The sequence below is a fragment of the Sturnira hondurensis genome, unplaced genomic scaffold (assembly GCF_014824575.4).
Source record: "Sturnira hondurensis isolate 20B ecotype Veracruz unplaced genomic scaffold, ASM1482457v3 Scaffold0021795, whole genome shotgun sequence".
Classification (NCBI taxonomy): Eukaryota; Metazoa; Chordata; class Mammalia; order Chiroptera; family Phyllostomidae; genus Sturnira; species Sturnira hondurensis.
Window position 1 is genome coordinate 5,608,828 of NW_028094426.1, and position 22,736 is coordinate 5,631,563.

The 22,736-nt window shown below is 37.7% G+C and overlaps 1 protein-coding gene across 6 annotated transcripts in view; it reads left to right on the forward strand.

The window, feature by feature from the left end:
- ABCC9 (ATP binding cassette subfamily C member 9) overlaps positions 1-22,736 on the forward strand; it is a 119,885-nt gene that overhangs the window by 34,946 nt on the left and 62,203 nt on the right. For all 6 annotated transcript variants that reach the window (XM_037033969.1, XM_037033970.1, XM_037033973.1 and 3 more), the window contains exons 14-18: positions 883-1,025; positions 8,326-8,434; positions 13,128-13,235; positions 17,793-17,865; positions 18,720-18,825. In XM_037033969.1, the coding sequence (XP_036889864.1) occupies positions 883-1,025; positions 8,326-8,434; positions 13,128-13,235; positions 17,793-17,865; positions 18,720-18,825 (539 nt within the window). The remainder of the gene's footprint in view (positions 1-882; positions 1,026-8,325; positions 8,435-13,127; positions 13,236-17,792; positions 17,866-18,719; positions 18,826-22,736) is intronic.

Below are 22,736 nucleotides of genomic sequence, written 5' to 3' on the forward strand. Positions count from 1 at the left end.
CCAGAATGTGTGGGTGGTAATAAATATGACCTCAGCTGTGCCAGTTTTTTCTTTGCAATCTCTGTTTCAATAGTTCTAGTCCATGGTTTCTCAACTGTGACACTTCGGGACATTTTGGCTCAGAGAATTCTTTGTCATAAAGGCCTGGTTTGTTTAACAGCATTCCTGGCTTCTATCTATTAGATGCCATCAGAATCCTCTCCCCCTTAAACCCCCCACCCAAGGCATGACAATCAAAAATATCCCCGAACATGGCCAAAAATGTGTCCTGGAAGCAGCTTTACCGGTAGTTGCAAGCTCTCTGCTCTGATCCCCATAACCTGGTTCCCAGACATTCTTACAACAAATTGGTGGCAGCTCAACAACCAGGAAACATTAAATAATTATATTATATTCCAAACTTTTATTACAGACCCAAGAGCTAGTAATATATTTAGAAATATAAATGCGTCTGCATTGGACTCCAGTGTTGGCAGGTATTAGCAAAGGTCCGCAATGAGGACCTGAAAACAATGGAATTTTTTGTTTTTCTCCCTGAAGATGTAGTATTGGTTGCAAAGATCCCGGCTGGTTGTTAAGAAATCTGGTTCCTCCTCACCATTCCTCTCCCTACTCAGGAATTTAACGAACATCAATTTGCTAGTCTGTAAACAGAATCTGGTTTGCCCTTCTCATGTGTTTGCTGCTAGAATGACTGTAAACCATTAAGCATTCTACCTATAGCAAGTATTCTTTTCCATGGGGTGTACTTTAGGGGCCGTCACTGTTCTCATAGTTGCAACGGCCATCTCAGCAGAGCAGGACCTACTAGGTCTGTAAAGTCGCATGCAAGCATTTGTGTAACTTTCTCCAGCTTTCTGAAGAAGCCCTTTCTCTGCGCAGACATTTGTGACCCACGCGTACGCCAGTGGGAACAGCCTGAAACCCGCGGAGGCCTTTGCTTCTTTGTCCCTGTTTCACATCCTGGTCACCCCGTTGTTCCTGCTGTCCACAGTGGTCAGGTTCGCAGTGAAAGCCATCATAAGGTACGCCCTGGTGTGTTTGGAGTTCTTTGCTCGTGGAAGTAAATTCGAAAAAATGTTAAAAGACAGCGAAATCACTGTCCAGAGAGAACCATGGTTAAAATGTTTGGTATGCTGACTTTTATTCATTTCTTTATTTTGTATAAAAATAATTATTCTAAAATAGAATCTTGAACTTATGTAGCTTTTGACTCCTGTTTTACTTATGGTTTTTATTATTTTCTCCTCATTTCGATCATTGCACATGTTTACTGGCTATGCGATATTTATTACAATTTATTTAATGTCTACCTGCTTATTCAATATTTAGTGTTTTGTTTTATCCCTCACATAAATGATATATATATAACATTGAGGTAAACAACTTTGTGTACCTTCTGATTATTTTCTTAAGTTAGATTAGAAGTGGGAACACTAGTTCTAATAATATGAACATTTTTGAGGTCCTTGATGAATATGTCTATGTTGTTTTCCATTGAGGGAGTGGGTCAAAAGGTGTACGTGTTTGTAAGATTGTTTATGACTGTGGTCATGTTTTGCAGTGAAGGTGAATCAGCTTGTGCCTCAGTAACATTAACACATAACCTCATAATCTAAAAAAAAAATTCCAGGCTCACAGTTTCTGCAAAAGGAAAGACTTGGTAACCACTCAATGTTTTGTTCATTTTAAATGTGCTTCTATAGTGTTGCTAACCAGTGTAGACTTGTCTCAGACTCACCATTGCCCACAGTGCACAACTACAGCAATAGATACATGATGATGACCGTTTCCCCACCATTTTTACTCATATTATATAATACATGTTACCAAACTATGTACGTTATATGTCAGTATGTGCCATAGTCTACCATGTGTCAGTCCTTATTATAAACAAGACGTCTTAAAGTAGTATTTTGCCTATTGCTACAAGATCTGGTAAACTTTATAGAACATCAGTGTATTTATATTTGGCGTTTGAAAGAAATGCCAACATGTTGCAATACTGAAGGAAAATTGGAAAAAACTGTGGTCTTAGATATACAAAGTACAGTGTTACCATTGACAGCAATGTAGAACATTTTTTCAAAGTCTTTTCAAATCAGTTACTTTTCCCCAATGTCTATATATTACTAAGAAAGCTAATATTTAAAATATAATCATGGGTTTTAGGCAATAGTTTATATTGGCTTAACCACATCTTCACACTAAATAACTTTAAAATGCATAAATATTATCTTATTATAAAATGAGTTCTGATTGGTTACAATAGTGTCATAACATGATTTCAGCCCTCTCCTGTAAGGTATGCCATGAATAGCCAATCTGGAGCTGAGTTTAGAGCCCAGGCCTTCCGGCCTCATCTGTCCTAACTTTCTTTTCTCATTGTTCTGCCTTTTGCAACACTTGTACAGATCACTGACGATTTTCATGGCACCACTTCCAAATTAGGCAGTGCTCTGGAAGGGAAGCTACTTCAAACAATAACATTGATAAATGGCCAGAGTCTGCTATTTTGGTCCTTATTTTCGTTTTCTCCATTTAATAGCTGTCCCTCTCACAGTTGTGTTTTAAATTGAAATTTGACTTTGTACTGCTCTCAGTGAAGATAGAAAACAGTTGATAACTTACACTGGATATACTCTGAAATCAGGAGGTGCCGAAGCACCGAAAGGGTGTTAAGAGTTGATATGAAAATCAAAAAAGGGAAAAAAACAAAAACTCTGGTAGTGGCCCCAAGTCCACAGCATAAAATCATACTGTAGTAAATCCTGGTTAATTTGAGAGTTGATAATATTCCCTGTGTATTTTTGCGTAGCACTCTCTCTTCCCCGTGTCCCAGGGAAAAGGCATTTGCCAGGTTGATAAAGACCAGTCTGTTTTCAGGGCTCAGCTCCAGATTTCCAAAGCCATAGGCCAAATGGAGTCTGCTTACAAACACTTCTCTGAAATGAGTTTCCGTGGTTGATTTGTGGGCCCCACAGAGATGAGCAGTCCACAGAGAGGCCAGTGGCTTTTCCCATCGCATGCTGATTCTGGGAACCCAGTTGAGCACTTTCCCATTGTTGACGGACTGGGCTCGGCGTATTCTGTGCCTGGGAACCCGTGACCAGTCTTCCATGCCAGTTGGCCCATATCAGCCTGTTTATAATCAGGGACTTAGGTCAGCTGGTTTTGAAGCTTCATCTTTAGGACTGTGGAAGTCGTAAGTTGTTCGTGCATTCTTAAATGCGTTCAGAAATTTGGTGGGGTAGAGTGGGGTGCAGCACACACCCCAGCTGTGTTACCGGTGCATGTAAGAGACTTGTAAATGTCTCTACTCTAGGAAATTTCCATGCCACGTAAAATTCTTGGCTACGGAGAAGTTCTATGCTTTCCTTTAAAAATGTTTAGCTCGTGAAACAAAAGTCCTTCACATTGCTTAATGGGTGAGACCCAGTAGAAACATAATAAAATGGAACATAAGAGAGGCACTTATGTTCCAGGTCATCTCCTCATGACCCCAGGACTCCACAGCATTTGAGCACTCTGGACATTTTATAATGATGTGTTGCAGTCTGCATTTGCAAAACAGAGTGAGATGTGAAGAAAAGTGTTATCTAAAATAAATTATTTGAGTAAGAGTGATTTTTCAGGATGCTTTCTTCAGTTCTCCACTTCATTATATTTATAAGAAAGTAATTTATGTGTTTTGCCCTTCTAGAGGAGACTTTAAATTCATATGTTACATCCTTTATAAATAATTTGAGTTTAGGTTTCTGTTATTTGATGTATAATGCAACATCTATGTCCAAACATGTTATTTGCCAAGGGGAACATGCACAAAAAGAATCCTCTGCTTCGTGGAAAATAACTTTGTGTCCCTTCTCTCAAGTTCCTCCTAAAGGATTGTATGCTTGGCTTGTCTATTGCAATTACCTTTAATCAAGTAAATCGTTACTGATATCTTTTGTAGAGCACAGACATTCACTTTGATCTGGTGCCTGTTTTACAAAAACATCAAGAAAAATTACAAGAAAAACATGTAACTGTCGGCCACAAAAAGAATTATTTCCAATTAGTGTGATACCTGTACAAGGTTACTCAAGCTGTGTATAAGAACTCAAAGTGAAACTGGAAGAGTGAGAAAATAATGAGTGTGTGTAATTAAAATGTTAAATATGTTTGTAAACTAGCTAAATATATGAGGAAGTAACAAAATATTGACTAGTAAAGATAATGGAAGCAGGATAGCAAATTGGTTGGTCTCAAATGTACCTGCTTTGAAACCCAGGCACTGCCATGGAATACTCATTGTTTAACCTCACATTCATTAGGGTCCCTATATCTCAACTTCCTCACTGGTCAGATGTGCACACTAAGAGCTTCTGCTTATGGAGGTTGAGGGAATTAAGGAGATAAAACATGAACAATATATTTTGAAAAATCCCCATTTTACCAATTCACCACCATTTTAATAATCTTCATTCCACACCTCAGAGAGAGATTTCTGCAGGTCTACATGCATTTGTTAATATTTGGGGTGCATTACTAGGCACTAGGTTGCAAAGAGGAGAGGTAGTGTGAAATTCACAGGGAGTCCACAGTCTAGTTGAAGAGATGAAGGAAGAAAACTAATGATAATACAATGTCTTATGCTATTACAGTGCTCTACACAGAAGGCCAGGGACCCACATGGGGATCATTGAAACTCATCAAGAGAGGAGGCAGAGAGTCTGGTCAGTGAATGTTTAAAGGAGATGGTGGATCCCTCGTGGGATCTTTAAAAATTAGTAAGACTTAGTTATTTGAAGAAGAAGAAAAGACATGTTCTATATAAGGAAGCAACACAAGCAAGAGGAAAAGGTGAATAAGTAGGTCTTTAGTGTATTTAAGTGCGGTGAAATAAGCAGTGTGTTTAGTGCGGTGAAAGTTGTTGAGTGCAGTTGGGGAAAGGATCTGATGTGGAGAGAGGGGATGAGGCGTGCAGATGGTGCTAAGGATGCTAAAGGGCAAGGGGTGTCATTTGTTATTTAAAAAAAAGAATTGTTGTGTGAACAGATTCGGATTTTTAAAATATAAGCCTGGCAGCATGGGGGAAATTACTTCACCCTTGGTCAGGATTCATGCGTTTTTCGTAATTGTTTTTCCTCTAATTTCTGAAAGGACCTCATATGAACACGAAATGCTTTTAGTGTGACCCATTTATTCATTCACCAGACATTTCTTAAGGGATTATTATGCTATGTCTTTGGCATAGGTAGATTCTGAAGATGAAAGTCTTTGCTCTTAAGGTGTTCATAGTCTAATGGGAGAGATAGACAGTAAACAAACAGTGACAAAATAGCAATGCAGGGAACCCTCAGCTGGAAAGCCTAGAGTGGAGGAGGCAGGGGAGGGGACAGGAAGGGGAAATTCAGGGAAGGCTTCGTGTTGGGTTCTCCAGTGCTCATTGTCATTGGAGTTCCAAACGGGGGGTGTTATAAAGGGAAAAGAAAGCTCTCCCATTCCCCAAGTATGTTCAAAGGCCGTTGTTTCTCCTTATTCAGCAATAATGGAGCCCAGTAATTCCATAAAATCTTCAGTAAGATTTGCATGTGTACCAGAAAAGTGAAGTGGAGAATTCAGTCAACTGACTTGACTTAAGTGCCTGAATCATTGATTTATTTCTTCTTTGATTTATTCAACAAACATTCTTTGAGTAATGCATGCCAGAAGCTGCTGGACTTAGAGTTATTGAGGCAAATGAGCTTGGCCCTGTACTTTCCTTGTGTGCAAGGACACAGTGTAAGATCGTTTGAGGTAGTCCTTTGATTGATGAAGCTGTGCTTCTTAAAATCCCGTGTCTCCAAAACATTAGGAACAGAATGACACTTAAAATCTATAAAAAGTAAAGAAAGTCTTTCACTACTGCTTTTAAGGTATAGCTTAAATGTTCTCATCACAGAAAACTTTGTAACAATGTATGATGATCGATGCAACTAGTAGGATAATTTTGAAATTTACAGAAATATCACATTATTATGTTGTACACCTGAAGCTAATATGACATTACCTGTCAGTTCTACTTCAATTAAAAAATGAAGAGAATAATGCCATGTACGACGAGTGGAATGCCAGTGCCTAAGGCATTTCCAACGGTCAGGCTTTGCTGCAAACACTCAAAAGGGCACACAAATGGAAGCTCTTTTTTTGGGGAGGGGGCTCTGAAATTCTGTTTCTGAAGTTGGAGTAAAATACATAACATAAACTTACCATTTAAACTGTTTTAAGTGTACAGTTCAGTGGCGTTAAGTACAGGTACACTGTTGTGCACCCATCACCACCATGCATCTCTGGACTTTTGTGCCTCCTCACATCAAAACTCTGTACTCAGTAAACAATCACTTCCCACTTGCCTCTCTCCCCAGTCCCTGGTGACCACCACTGACTTTCTGTCACTATGAATTTGACTGTTCTAGGCATCTCTTTGCTTCCCAGGCTTGCGCTCAATCCACTGAGCTACACCAGCCAGGGCTGTTCTAGGCATCTCATACAAGTGGAATCATACAACAGTTGGTCTGTGTGTGTGTATGCCTGGCTAATTTTACTTGGCATAGTGTCTTCAAGGTTTATCCATATTTCTACAACAGTAATGTGTTTAACTGAGTCAGGAACTCCAGAAATGGACAACAGGATGGGGATTGACTGGAGGAGCATGGGGTGGGCGAGGTGGGGTAGAGCAATGGGGGCAAATTGGGACAGCTGTCACTGAATAACAATGGAAGAAGAAAGAGAATACCAGAACTGTGGTGCAGCCACTGTGGGGAAGTATGGCGGTTCCTCGAAAAATTTAACATAGGATTAACATACCATGCAGCGTATATACCCAAAAGAATTAAAAGTAGGGATGTAAATAGGTATTTGTACACCTGAGTTCATAGCAGCATTATTCCCAATAGGCAGAAAGTGGAAATAACCCAAGTGTCCACAAATGGATGAATAAATAAATTGTGGCATATATGTACAATGGAATATTATTCGGCCAAAGCTCTTAAACAATTATCTCTTTTGGTTGCCTGAAAATATAACTTGGAAGCTAAAATTCGATTGCCCCAAGGAATTTTAGCTACCTTTATGTTTTCAATGGAAGGAAGTAGTTTCTACGGCACATAAGGATAAAGGGCTGAAAGTTCATGACCAAAAGACTGAATTAAATTTAGTTTTTTTCAATTTACTGTCTGTCACAAAGTCAAATTAGTCAGACCTCTCTGGAAGCACTTAACTTGACTATAACTTCAAGTGCAAAATATTGAAAGAACACTTTGTTTCAAATATATGTTTTCTAGTATCTTACCAAAGGCAGTGTTTTCGTTGTGGTTGAGGCAACATGTGCTGAGCTAGTTTGTCCATTCTAGAATGCTAAAAGGAACATTTCTTTTGCAACTTCACAGAATTTTCTATAGTGTATTATTTTATTGATAGGAGGATGTTGTCAAATCACGTTACTGTTTGCTGTGACTCTGTTTTTGCTTCTGATCCCGTGACACTGGTTTGAAAAGTTAGAAAGGGGGGTACAGGAGGGCCAAGGAGTTTTGTGCCCAGCCTGAGGAGACCATAATAAACAGTTTGCGAGCCAGGCTTCTGGAGCAGGGCTTCGCACACTGTGATGTGCTTATGAAGCCTCTCCGGATCTTGTCAAAATGTATATATTGATTAATAGGCCTTGGGTGGGGCTTGAGATTCTCTTTCTAGTCAAATTTCAGGTGAGGCTGATGCAGCTGGTCCTTGGCCAACACTTTAAATACCTGCTCTCTAGAGGGTCCTTTCCTTACCAGCTGCAGAAAATACATGTAATATGTAATGCTTAAGCCAGAGAGTCCAGTGGCTGTGGACCCCAGGTTTGTGTGTTCACACCAAATGCTGCTTAGACAGATTATTTAACTTCTCTGCCCCTTATGTCTCCTCATTTGTAAAATTGGCATCATGAGTACTTCCCTCGTTGGTATTACTGTTTTTAACCACCCTGTTTCAAGTTCCTCTCCAACGCTACTATTTTTGACAATGAATCCAATTGCAAAAAAAATAGTGCAAAAGAAATTTGACTAATTTAAGGTACCTGAGTGGCTCTGGTTTTTCTGAGGTTTTTCTTAGTTTTAGCACTAAAAGTCCTAGTTCCTGGGAATCCATCATTCCTGAGCAATTTGGGATGCTTGTTCATTTGAGCTGAATTTCCAGCTTGTCCTGGGACATGATGCTCAGAGCTGCTTGCTCAACAGGGTGATGAGAGGGGAAGAGTTTATGTAAGTCCAACTTCCTTGTCTGTAGTCGTATTTTTAACCCTCTGTGTTTATTTGCTTTCTGCAGTGTTCAGAAGTTGAATGAGTTTCTCCTGAGCGATGAAATTGGTGATGACGGCTGGCGGACTGGTGAAGGTTCTCTTCCCTTTGAGTCCTGTAAGAAACACACGGGAGTCGTAAGTGCTCTTTCTTGTCATAGAAACTGTGAGTAGGGAATAGTCCCTAGAACGGATGACTTAAAATGGGTGCAATTGGAAGAAATTGCGAGCTTTACGTTCATCTGTCTGAGGAATGATTGCCACCGCTTCTACAGCGAACCTCACAAATCTAAAATTCTCAATAAATGTATAAGGATTATCTTTATAAATCATCAGAGAATTATCTTAAGAGACTCAACACATTTTTTAACCATCTATTTTTTATGTTTCAATTACACTTGATATTCAATATTATATTAGTTTTGGGTGTACAGCATAATGGTTAGACATTTATGTAACTTATGAAGTGATCCCCTGATAAGTCTAATAACCACCTGGCCCCATACATAGTTCTGACAATATTATTGATTATGTTTCCTATGCTGTACTTTCTATCACCAAGGCGGCACCTGTTCAATTCAAGCAGAAAGTAAGAGGTTGTACAACCAAGCTTTATATAAAAATAATATAAAATCAACTTATGACTCATGCACCATATTCTTATATTTTTAGCTATAGTACACTTTTTAGCTGAAAAAGTACTTTTTGCTGCATTGTCTTTTGACTTACCTATTTTTATTTTTCAGATTAATATGTTCAATTTGCATGTTATATTGAATGAAGTCAGAAAATTAGCAAGTGGCAGAACCAGAATTAAAACTTAAATGAATTTTATTCACCTTTTTTATTCACCTATTGCACCATTTTACTCACCTAATGCACAAATACTTACTCAAGATATATCAATACATGGAGGCTGGAAATATAGTCAATATTATTTTTTCATGTATTACATGTAATATGACATGGATTATGTATTATATTTGCCTGTGTCTCCAGACTTATTGACTACCCTGTACTTCATGCCAAGTCCTATAGATGTAGCAGTGACCAAGGCAGACAGGATCCTTCTTGTCACAGAGTTTACTTTCTTGAGGCAGGAGTCAGATGAAAAACAACTGAAAAATGAGATAATTTTGCTGTAGAAAAAAAATGAAAGTATGTATAAAGAATGATTGGGATACTCGAAACAGGGTGGTCATTTCCCCAGAGATCACTTCGAAAATTTGGCATTTGAACTGATAACTGAAAGAAGAGTAGGTATTCGGGCCCCAGCAATCCAGGAAGAGAGCATTTCAGGCACAGAACTAACAGATGCAAAGACCCTGAGATGAGAAATAATTTGATGCATTCCAGAAATAGAGGAGTACTACAGTGGAGCCTGGTAGAGAAGGGAAAGAAAGGACAAAATAAGAATAAGAATGAAGGGTCTTGTAGATTACAAAAGAATCTGGATCTCATTAGCATGCAATAGGAAGCCATTAGAGAGCTTCAAAGTAGGGGCTGATATAATTTTGTTGATGTTTTTAAAACATCGCTTTGGCTACTGGGTGGAAAGTAGTCAGTCAGTGGGGACAAGAGTTGAACAGATAGATCATTGAAGACGTTGTTATAACATAGGCAAGAAACGGTGGTTAGAATTAGTTTTTATTGCAATGTCAGTGGACATTGTGAGGAAGTAATCAAATTCAACATACATTTTTTTTAGGTTGAGCTTACAAAGACTTGCTAATAGGTTGGATGGCAGGGATAAGGGGAAAAGAGGACTCAAGGATGTCAGGGTATTGGCTTGACGACAGGGTAATGGAACTGATATAGGGAGGCAGAGAAATGAAGAGGTTTAAGTTGAGGTGGAATCAAGAGGTATATTTTGCACCTGATAATCTTGGGATATATATTAACATCTAAGAAGAGAAACCAGCCATTAAATAATAGTATTTAAAGCAATAGGACTAGACCCTTGAGAGGTGTATGTTAAAAATTATGGTCTTAAAATTAATATGTATATTTTGTAAGATTAAAATAGAAAGATGTTATTCTAAAACATCTTTCTATTATAAGTTATAAGTTAATATTAATTATTCATGTTACTGTTAGAAAAATGTTAATGTACTTACCATTTATGTAACCACCCAAAAAACCACAAAACCCTGTGATGTGCACTCTCCTGACTGGAAAGCCTTTATCAGAAGTCATTCAATATTAAATTTCTCTTTACATTGTGTTTAACAACACTGAAAACAGTTAAGATGAGCATTTGGCTATATTTAGGTTGTTTTTTTTTTCCTTCGGCTTTTCCAAAGTTATTTTTACTCTCTGTTAAGGGATTTTACGGAGCAGGGGGGATTTTTCCTGAGGAGGAACGACCACCCATGCTTATGGACATAACATCACAGTGCCTCAAAGTGCTTGATTGTTGTGTGGACCTGGACGCAAAGACAACACCACATCGTAGAGTGTCTACATTTTGAGGCAGCAGGAAAGTCAAGCATTTGATTAAGACCAGCCTTGCCATACTTTGGATGGCAGGCAATTACCAAAGAACTTATTAGGTCAGGTTTCCAATACTGCCTGTGATCTCTCAGAGATGTGAGGATGAGCAGAGTGAGATGCCCTCGAGAAAGGGGATGGAGGAGGTCAAGTTTGTGGAGTCAAGGAAATTTAAAGAATCTTTTGTAGGAGATGAGGACTAGAAGAAATATTGAACTGAGAAAAGATTTTTGGAAGGAAGAAAGAATCCCCTTCAAATGCATCCAATATCTTCAGGGTTATTGAAACCAGACTGGACTTCTGATGTCTCTCAGGGTCATTCATCACTGCTGATGGGCCAAACCACAAACGACAAACTTTTTAAAATGGAGTGAAAAAAGCTGTGCGTTTGAAAATAACACCAATGCAGACTCCATCTTGAGAGCGCTTAAGATGCTCTGTCTGTAAAAGCTTAGAGTTAAGTGGTTTTGGCTGTAGAATCTCCATGGAGAATTAGTGACATTCTAGAGCCAAAGTCTCTTCAAATTACATCTGTGGAACTCCAACTCAAATCTCTGTCAACACATCTCCTCCTCCCACCCTCTCCTTAGTTTTGCGAAGAACATGAAGTCATTCCTTTTGGATCTCTGGGGGCAGTACCACTATAGAATTACTCTAGGAGACATTGAATGTATGTACTGGCGTAGACCGGTCTTGTGTGGAAAATATACTTAGCTTAAAAGTTAGTGACTTTCTGCATACGATGCACTTCCAGGGTCATCTGTGAAGACTGTGAGAAGAAAAACAAAACTGAGATAAAATTTCATAGATGCTCTTTTACTTTTTCAGTTGAAGTACATTAAGTATTTTCTCTGCGACAGAATCACTGATAGTTCTTTTTTCAGTGACTTTTCAATCTGTGAATTCATTTGCATGCAGCCTGTCTCATTGTGTGATATTCAGTTGATACACCAATTGGTGGAAATTGGAAGAACAATATCTTTTTTTTTAAGTCATTTGTTAATCTTTTTTTTAAACATTTATTTATTTATTTATTTATTTTTAGAGAGGAAGGGAAGGAGAGAGGGAGAGAAACATCAATGTATGGTTGCCTCTCATGTGTCCCCTGCTGGGAACTGGCCTGCAACCCAGGCATGTGCCCTGACTGGGAATTGAACCGCGATTGTGGGGTTCGCAGGCCCATGCTCAATCCACTGAGCTACACCAGCCAGGGCCAGAAGAACAATATCTTGTTTGGATTAAATTACTGATTATTTGAGTACATTCCTAATTCTGATAGTAGTGTTCAATGGATTTTTCAAAAAGCGAAACCTATAATTCCAGGCAAAAAAAGTTTCATAATTCTGGAATCCTTTGCTTTTATAGATAATTTATCAGTTTAAAAGTGTTCTAATATTTAGTCTCACAATCTCTATAAAGTATTTAAGTAAAGCAGATAATTACTTATGTTGAAATATTTGTTCATTTTGTCCTTAGGACAAAGGTTGACCTTTTAAACTTTTCTATATTAGAAGCTTACAAAGCTGAATTTTCTACCTTCTCTTTAGCCATTTGTCTTTATCCCGTGAAATTAAACCCCAAATTGGAAAATAGTAAACTTCTAGTTATGACCTGAGTTTATTAGAAGTATCTGAAGACTCTCCAGTTTCTGCTGGTATACTCTTCATTATGGATGCTGTGGTCCATTGACTGGGAACAATGCTCTAACATCTGAGAAAGACTAGGTCGTTTAACAATGCTTGCGGGTCTCCTTATGAAATGATACATGTTTGGTCAAATACATCCTAGATCTTTACGGGTTTTCTTCCTCCACACTGGGTCCTCCAGTGATGTTAGCCCGATCTGACTCAAGTGAGTGGATGAGAGTCAAAATTTTCATGATTCAGAGTGTAATAAAAAAGGTACTGTTGAAACATTTACAGGCCCGGTGGCCTAACAAGTGGAATCAAGTTTAACCTGAGTTAGTCTGCATGCCTTTTGACATGATGCATGTGTTTTTTTTTATTGCCTGGGTATGTTCACCCAGATCGCTGGAGAAAAAATATGTAAACCTTGTTTGGGGGTTGGCACTTTAACCTCCATCGTTTGCAAGTAGCATAGCCTATCTTCGTATTTTCCTTTTTCTTAAAAAGCTGTGAATTAGATTTAAAATGATAGCAGAACACATTTTTATTATCATTTGTCTTTTTTTGGAGAAACCATTAAAATAGTTTAAATATGACATTTACTTTACTTGTTTCTTTTTCTTGGAATTCCAGTGGAGATGTAGCAAAGTGAGTTCAGTAAAACCTGAAATTTTTCATAAAGCTTCAATTTGTGTTCTCTCCCATTTGGAATGCAGCAGTCAAAAACTATAAACAGGAAACAGCCTGGGAGATGTCACCTGGACAGCTATGAGCAATCAACAAGACGTCTACGTCCTGCGGACACAGAGGATGTTGCAATAAAGGTTGTTCTACTTCCTGGATTCTTACATGAATAGAAGCATTTATGCTACTATTTTTATGGTGAAGCTCAGCAAACGTGTCCTGAAACGTGTCTTTAAAGTCTTTTTACGATGATCACTAATCCTTCTAACATTTTAAAAAAGACATCCTCATGAGTTTATAATTCTCAGTTCTTCCTGACCTTCCAACTGCAGGTTTGCCTCAGCCGTGTGTTTTAGTAGCTTGAGCAGGAGCCGTCCTTCTGAATCTGCTTTAGAAGCCAGTATCTAACATCATTCCTCTCACACTCCTGTTTATCTACCAAGTAGATTGATTTGTAGAGAATACCAATATTACAAATCCAATTTTTAAGGAAATAAATGAGATAGTAATTGTCTTCCACCAGGAAAAGGTCACACTGTGCTGCATGCGTTCACCCAGATTTCCAATACTGCCTTTGGTTAATGTTGTACTCAGCCTTTGGTATGCTCTCCAGCACCTGTGCTTTTGTAAACAGGCCACCAGAGGAACACAGGCTGAGGACCGATGGTTGGGATAAGCCCCAGGGAAGGGTCAGTGCTGTGCAAGGAGTGGAACAGATGCCTGCAGCAGCCAAAGCCTCTGGACTTCAGAGCCACTGGAGTCCAGGAAACTAAGCCTTGAAAACTAGCTGCCCTAGCTGCTCCTGACTATCCAACTCCCTTCACTGCCCATCCAATCAAAGAATGAGAGGGGTTTGGTGGATTGTAGCATAGAGCCAAGAACTACACTTAATTCTTCTCTCATTCCTTATTGCTCGGCATAATACCTGTCCTACAATAAATTTACATTTGGAACAAACGTGTTAGTGGGTAGAATAAACCTCTGATAGCCCTACCTCTGTCATTAATTTGATGTGTGACTTTGGGGAAAATTGCTTTGCCCCTCTGACCCATGGTCTGCCCATCTTGAATTGGAGATGCCCTTTTAGGATGTTTGTTTTGAGGATAAAATATGTCACCTGTGAATTTTAAAGAGCTATGGTGACTCTTAGCATTGGGTGTACCTGAGAATAACCTAGAGATGATTAAATATGTATAAATATACGACCATCATTTAAACAATAATTCTAGTAGTTTTGTAGGCAATTACAATGTATAAATAGGGTATGAACTACTAGGCTATGAAAAAGTAAGTAATGAGAGATCAGAAAGGATCTCTCCTCTATGATGCAAGTTCTCAAATATGCTGAACTAACAAAAAATATATTAGAGTATCTAAGGAAACAGGGTTACTTTTTTTTAAAGATTTTATTTATTTACCTTTAGAGGGGAAGGGAAGGAGAGAGGGAAAGAAATACCAATGTATGGTTGCCTCTCATGTGTCCCCTGCTGGGAACTGGCTTGCAACCCAGGCATGTGCCCTGACTGGGAATCGAACTGCGATCTTTTAGTTCACAGGCCCACACTTAATCCACTGAGCTATACCAGGCAGGGCAATAAGGAAACAGTTACTTTTTTAACTGACATTTCTATTCAATATAATAGGAATCTAAAAATATGTCTTTTCAGTGTGCCCTTTAGATTTGTTTTCATTTTTATGAAAAATGGAAAGCCATTATTTTTCCCCAAAATTGCCTTCATGCACCAAAGAAAAAAGTCCCCAAAACCCTCTTTATCAATGTCTTAGAGTCTGCTATCCTTCTGGATGGCCAAACAGTTCAAGCCCACCTTCAAGCCCAAATTATTGTTTATTCATGGTGGAAATTCCCAAATTGGTAATAAGTCATTTATCTTTTTGCAATATTTTTATTGTGAAATAAAAATACAACAAAAATTACATAAAATATACATGTACCATTAAATGAAAAACTAAACAGCTCTGAAGCTACCACCAAACAAAGAATGTTGGCTCCCTCTGAAGTCCCCAATGTACACATCGCAGCTGTCTCCCATATCTTTCCCCCTGGCTCCTCATCATTGTGGTTCCAGCGCTAATGTGCTCAATATATGCACTTAAACACACTCGTATTCCTGCAGAATATGTAGCATTGTCATGAGCATCAATGTGCTTTCAGCTTACTGAGATGCTTTACGATGGCCTGCTCCTTCTATCTGCATTGCTGTGTGCAGTAGCATACAACACTGTGTTTTCCTTAGTCCCCAGTGATGTGTGCTAGGTTTGTCTCCATCTTCCCTCTGTAGCAAATGCTACTATGAAGAACATTTTCGCACCTACCCTATAGTGAGTGAACCTTTGCAAAGATTTATAGTGTTAGCTGCACTCCCTCACTTCCCTGAAGATTCAAGTATCTGTTTTTCAGTTCATCTTTTTACCTTAGCTGGTGCCAAGCGTGGACATGATTTAAACTTTCAAGTGCACAGCCTATCTCCTGTACCAGTTCAGAAATCTCTTAAATCTATGGTCACTCCACTTCCACAGCCTCACTTGTGTTTACACTTCCTGGAAGCAGCCACCTCCTGGGGCTGCTGCTTCTGTGACATTTTCAACTCGACAGTACCAATCAGTCACTTACATCAGATCTGACCCTCCAGCTGTCTCAGGCTTTCACCGTCGCTGTTTCTGTTTGTAGTGTCATTGAAACTTCCAGTGACTTGAGCCCTTTTCTTTTCTCCCAGTTCTTTAGCACCGTTCTGTAGGCAGTCCAACCTTGAATCTCCTACAGTCCTATAAGCAGGCTGCTGAGTACTATGGAGAAAATGGCACAGTGCTCCAAGTGGGCATGACCAAAGATTCATTATCTCCAACCTCAGCTGACCCTCGGTAGTTCTTGGCAATTCTTTTGCGTGCCTCTCATCAGCAGTATTTTCCAGAGTCTACAGTAGCTCTTCAGCTCTCGCTGCTCTCTTCCACCTCCTATCTCTCTTCCACCTACTCTTTCTGCAGGTAAACTTCACTCCCAGTTCACTGACAGCATCAAGGTTGTCATGCAGGGCCTCTCTCCATTCCATGCTGACCCTCTTCCAAACCATCTAATTTACAGCTCTCGTAGCTTCCTGTTTCCTGCCTTAGAGAAAGGAGGATGCTCAGCCTCTGAGGCTGTGGCTGTATAATTTTGCTGAGCTTTAATTGTCACTTATGCATAGTATCTGAAACCCCTCTCAGTCACCTATATTATTTCCAAAATATGTTTCACAGTTTTCTGATCTTGTACCTATTCTCATTGTAGTTCTCTACCCCAAAGTGCCTTCATTGAAATTCAGTATCTTTTTCAAAACTAGTTAAAAGGACTCTTCTTCTTCAGTTTTTTAGCCATTTCATGTATAAATGATTTTATTTTTCATCTGTTATTTTACTTACTGTTTGTTTTGTCTGCTTACTACTTATCCCATGCTGTCTTATGTTACACTTGCATCCATGGTTTTTTCTTACTCATCTAATGGCAAGCTTCATAGGGGTAAGGGGGGTTTATTATACCTTCTTTGCAGCCTATGTCAGGCCCGATACAGATAGTGGGTACTCAGAAAATTTGTAAAGCAATTAGTAGTTCAACCTTCTTGGTACCATCTTCCCAGGATTAATTTCTTGCCTATCTATGTGATGGATATTTCATGCATAAATGCCATACATTTTACAAGCCAGAGAAAACCTACTTGCAAAAATACAATCTAGCCTTTCAAATAACTTTTTTTACTCTTGAAGTTGTTTTATGAAGATGTTTTTAGAGATATATTTAGTTATCAACAATTTAGATATCACCAGTTCGTTCTGCAAAATTCCAAAAAATGTGCTTAGAAATTTCATCATTTGTGATTTGGGAACAAAAAAAATAATTTATAAGCAAAGTGTATTCTTACTTTAATTTCCTGTAATTTTTCAAATTTTTTTCTTCCCTTTATCTGTCTCTATCCACCTTCTCAATATTTGGGTTCTATTATACCTATTTTTCCCTCATTATTGTAACTATTACAACTATCAAGTCCACTTGAAGCCTGCTAAAAGAAATGGAATGCAAAAATACAATAATAGCAAAAAAGCAATATATCGCTTTGGATGATTTTAATTAAGTTCTTATGATCCTTGCTGGTTGTTGAGGTTTACACTCCTAAGCAGTGGTGCCTCATTTCTGTGTTTTATTCCTCTATTCTCTTTACTCTTTCTTTAAATTCAGTGAAAACAATGAATCCATATGGCTCGAGAAACTCATTTATTACAAAACCTTCTTCTTCAGGTAACAGAATCATTTGTGCAGAATAATTTGTAGTTATTTCTGCTGCATCACCAGGGTTCTGAGACTTGCCTGGTAGTGAGAAAACAATCAGTGAAGAGAGTTACTTGGTAAATATTTGGGATGATTGCTTTTTAAGACTTCTCACAAGAAATGCCCAGCAATCCCAAATTTTCAATATTCTTCATAATGTCGCTAATTCAGAGACCCTCCTTTTACAATACTCCCATTCTCTTTTGTTTTCCACTTGTACCTCTTAAATAGTTATAACTCTAATTTCATCACTGTGTGTTCTCTCTTGTATTCAAAGCCCATCAGTGCTTTAAAAAGAAAATTTATTTTTAATTGGATTATTATTGATCCTACATATTTATGTAATTTTATAATTTAACTTTTATATTGTATTTTCTAGGTCACAAATGGGTACTTTTCATGGGGCAGTGGTTTAGCTACATTATCCGATATAAATATTCGAATCCCAACAGGTAAGAATCATTGGTTACTAAATTTTGTAATTGTTAATTATCACAACCATTGATTTCTCATGATAATTAGCCTAAAGAAAAGAAAGACAAAAGTTATTTATAGTTACTTTATTTGCACCAGGGAGCTCGTGACTGTCTGTATGGAAACGACTAGAAATGAGACTCGCCTTTTTACTACTGAGTGTAGTTTTTTGGACAGTGTCCAAATGAACTGTAATCAATTCAGTTGTTGATTTCTCCTGTTTAAATAATGGGGTTTCTCATTCTGAGAAACAATTTAAAGAAAGAATAGATAAGAAAAAAATTTTTTACCCCTAATGAAGACTGATGACATTTTCAACATATTTATGGCTGAAATAATATGTTTTATTTAAAATGTCTGGATAGTTGAATAGAAATATTTTTTGACTTCACCTAATGGTCAGTAGCTTGGGATTTTTCTGTTATACATGCAAATCAATATAAGAGATTAGAGAAGACGCCTTAATAACAGCCCAAGTCACTTATCCCAATTACCAGATTTAGTCAAAACTGCCTTTTTCTCCTAAATGTACTGAACAATAAAATGAAAACTAATCTAGATAATTTAGGCAAATATTTCAATGTTTTGTCCATTAATTCCAACTATTCTTATAGTTTGAAAAATAGTAAATTAAGTTATATATCTTTTAAATTTTTTTCTTTTTTCAAAAAACTTACATATCACAGAAAGGAGCTATTGGGAATACCTTATTACCAAAGACCAAAACTGAGCCATTGATTGTGAAACATCAGCCTTTTCTAAATGTATTTTGCTTTTATTTTATCAAGAAAATTCCCTCTCATTCTGTTATATCTTTTGTTCATTTCTCTAGGTCAGTTAACCATGATTGTGGGGCAAGTGGGATGTGGGAAGTCGTCTCTTCTCCTTGCCATCCTTGGTGAGATGCAGACACTGGAAGGAAAAGTTCACTGGAGCAAGTACGTGCATTTTAAATTGGTTTTTATTGCTCTGTCATACCTGACAATCTTTCAAGGGAAGAAATTAGAGCAATAGATTCCTATGCCAGGAGTCCAAGAAATCCCTCAGAAATAAACACAGTTACTTATGTATGTATGTGTGTTTGTATGTATTTACTTATTTAAATTAGTAGAACATTAAATGTCATAAATTAAGAATAACAAAGCAATTTTATAGAGATGTATAACAATATAAATTAGTATGTGGCTGAGATAAAAGATTAAGATGATATAGATTTTTAGAGTTAAATGGATAACAATCAAATAATTTAAAATTCATTTTATACTAAAAGAAGTTATGAATTCTTCCAGTCTATGAGCACAGTATATGCTTCCATTTATTTGTGTTTTTCTCAGTTTCATTCTTCAGTGTTCTGTAGTTCTCTGAGTACAGGTCTTTTGCCTCCTTGGTTAAGTTTTTTCCTAGGTACTTTATTTTTCTTGCTGCTATAGTAAATGGGATTTTTTCTAGTTTCTATTTCTGATATTTCATTGTAAACGTACAAAAGTGCCTTCAATTTCTGAATATTAACTTTGTATCCTTCTCTTTTGCCAAATTCACTTATTAGGTCAAGTAGTTTTTTGGTAGAACCTATAAAGTTTGCTATGTACACTATCATGTCATCTGCAAGTAATGTCAGTTTTACTTCCTTCTATCCAATTTGGATGCCTTTTATTTCTTTTTCTTTTCTGATCACTGTGGCTAGAACTTCCATTACCATGTTGAACAGAAGTGGTGAAATTGGACATCCTTACCTTGCTCTTGATCTTAGGGGGAAAGCTTTTAGTTTTTGCCTGGTGAGGGGGAAAGCTTTTAGATGTTGGCTGTAGGTTTCTCATGTAGGGCACATACAAAAAAAATCAAACTAGACCACCAACTTACACTGTACACCAGAATAAACTTAAAATGGAAAAGGACTTAAACATAAGCCATGACACCATAAAAGTCCTCTAGCAAAACATAGGCAGTAAAATTTCAGATCTCCCACCCAGCAATATTTTCACCAATACAGGGCAATGGAAATAAAAAAAGGAATAAACAAATGGGACTACATCAAATTAAAAAGTTCCTGCATGGTTAAAGAAATCATCAAAATAAAAAGGGAATGAATTGTGTTGGAAAACATATTTGTCAATGATACTTTGGACAAGGGTTTGATTCCCAAAATATATGAAGAACGCATAGGATTCAATGCCAGAAAGACAAATAACCCAATTAAAAAAAATGGGCAAGGGACTTGAACAGGCACTTCTCTAAGGAGGACATACAGAGGACCCATAAGTTTTTGAAAGGATGCTCAGTGTTGCTAGCCATCAGAGAGATGCAAATTAAAACCACAATGAGCTACCACCTCACACCAGTCAGAATGGGCATCATTAACAAATCAACAAACAACAAGTGTTGGAGAGGATGTGGAGAAAAGGGAACCCTAGTGCACTGTTGGTGGGAATGCAAACTGGTACAACCACTGTGGAAACAGAATGGCATTTCTTCAGAAAAATGGAAATGGAACTGTCTGTCTTTCAACCCAGCAATTCCACTCCTGGGATTGTATTCTAAGAACCCTAAAACACCAATGAAAAAGAACCTATGCACCCTAATATTTATAGTAGCATTATTTACAATAGGCAAGTGCTGGAAATAGCCTAAGTGCCCATCAGTAAGTTAGTAGTTCAAAAAATATGTGGTATCTTTACACAATGGAATACTATGCAGCAGAAAGAAGGAAGAAACTCCTACCTTTCACGACAGCATGGATGGAACTGGAGAGTATTATGCTAAGTGAAAAGCCAGGTGGTAAAAGACAAATACCATATGATCTCACCTATAATAGGAACCTAATGAACAAAACAAACAAATGAGCAAAATACAACCAGAGGCATGAAAACGAGGAACAAACTGACAGGGACCAGAGGGGGTAAAGGGAGGAAAGACGGAGAAGGGCCTAGTTAAAAAACATGTATGAGTGACCCATGGACAATGACAATGGGGTGGGGATTGACTACGGGAATGCGGGGTGGGTTGGGGAGGGGAGAGCAATGTTGGAAAATTGGGACAACTGTAATAAAACAACAAGAAAGAAAGAAATAGCCAGCCCCTAAAAATTCAAAAATGAAGATTGTATAAAAAAAGAAGTTATGGAAAACCTACAATATATATAAAGCTTAAATGCAAATAGGGTCTTAATGATTCAATGTTCAGAGAAGAAATAAGAAATAATCTTTTCTAGAACCTTCATAAGGGGCTGAGAAGTCAGCCATTTTTCTTCACACCAGATTTAAACTAGACACTAGAAATACCTAGTTAGAGATACGAATAAGTCAGGCTAGTGCACCCCTAAGGACATTAAAAAAAGATGTGTAGCATGAAGCTTCATCTGGACATTCAAATGGTTGGCTTGGCCTCTTCAAAGCACATTGTCGAAATAAAATGCCTCAAAACCATAGTATTACCTACCTAGTAGCCATCATAAGCAGTTTATGTACAAATTGGTTACAGTTTACCTAAGAAATTAGAGTGTAGATCAGTTATAAACCAGGAATAACTTTGGGGACATTAGACAATATCTGGAGATATTTTTGGCTGTCACCAAGGAAAATTAGGCTGCTACCAATCTGGTTGGTAGGGGCCAGGGATTCTTCTAAACAACCTACCATGCACAGGACAGCTCCATCCCTACCCACCAAGAGGAATTATCTGACCCCAAATGTCAGCTGAGCCAAGACTAAGAAACTTCGCTCTTAATCTACAGATTTTCTTCAATATTATTTTCTATTCATCATTGTGAATTCTTCTGTGGCTTATGCATGTCTGTGCACCTGCTCTTCATGTGCACAAACATCTCTCAAGAATGTGTAAAGACAATTTAAGGGCATTTTAAGAATAAATTCTATTTTAAACTCCAATGAAAAGAAGGAAGTGCTTGGATGTGAAATTTGAACTGGAAATAATGGAACCATAAATCCTGTTTTTGGTATCATGGGCAAAAGAAGGCTAAGAAATTGAGGCTCCTTTCATTTCTGTTGAGCAAATTTAACAGATAATGGACATGAAAACTGTTTTGTAACTACTCAGCAGAGAGCTTGGTAAATAATTGCTGCCTGGGTTTGCTTCATGACAAGTTCCTGTCAATTACCAAGGTCAAGCACTGGCTGGCACTCACCCTGCCACAGTTACCCTCTGTCTTGTATGACTGCAGGTTTGGAGAATCAGGTCTTCCTGGGTTAAATTACATTGTGTGATATTTGCAGCCATAATCAAGTTATTTGGGTTTTGTTTTTGCCTGGTTTCACTATTATTAAGGCAGAGAGAAAGAATGGGAGGCAATGACAGAAAAAGCTTGAGGTTCGGTTTTCATACCTTTATCAAGGATGTCTGCCTTATCAAGTCTTCTTCAGTGTTAACAAAGGATTATAGGCCCTAGCTCCACTTGGGCCACATTGACTCCCAATAGCATCATTAATAATTACTGTAATTTTTTTCGTGGAGAAGTAAAGGATGTGGGAATTAGGACAGTATTTTACACAATCTTATTGTTTATTTTCTGCATTTCTCAGTAACATATCCTGCTTTATTTCATAAAGACTATGAGTTATTTTGTTTAAAATTACATAGTATACTCAATCTTGAAAAAAGATAAAGCTAACAAGAAGGAAAATAAAGTTTAAATAATAATCTGAGAAATTAATAGATGGAAATGCATGCACTGGAGTCCATTATAAAATATGGGCCACAGATTCCACTCTGAGCTTTATGAAAGCTAGCAAAGAGGGAAATAAGAAGTGAAGACATACTTTTACTCAATAGAAGTTGAGGGGTTTTTTTGTAAGAAATCTCTTCCATGGATTCTAATTAAAAATGCAATAAAAGG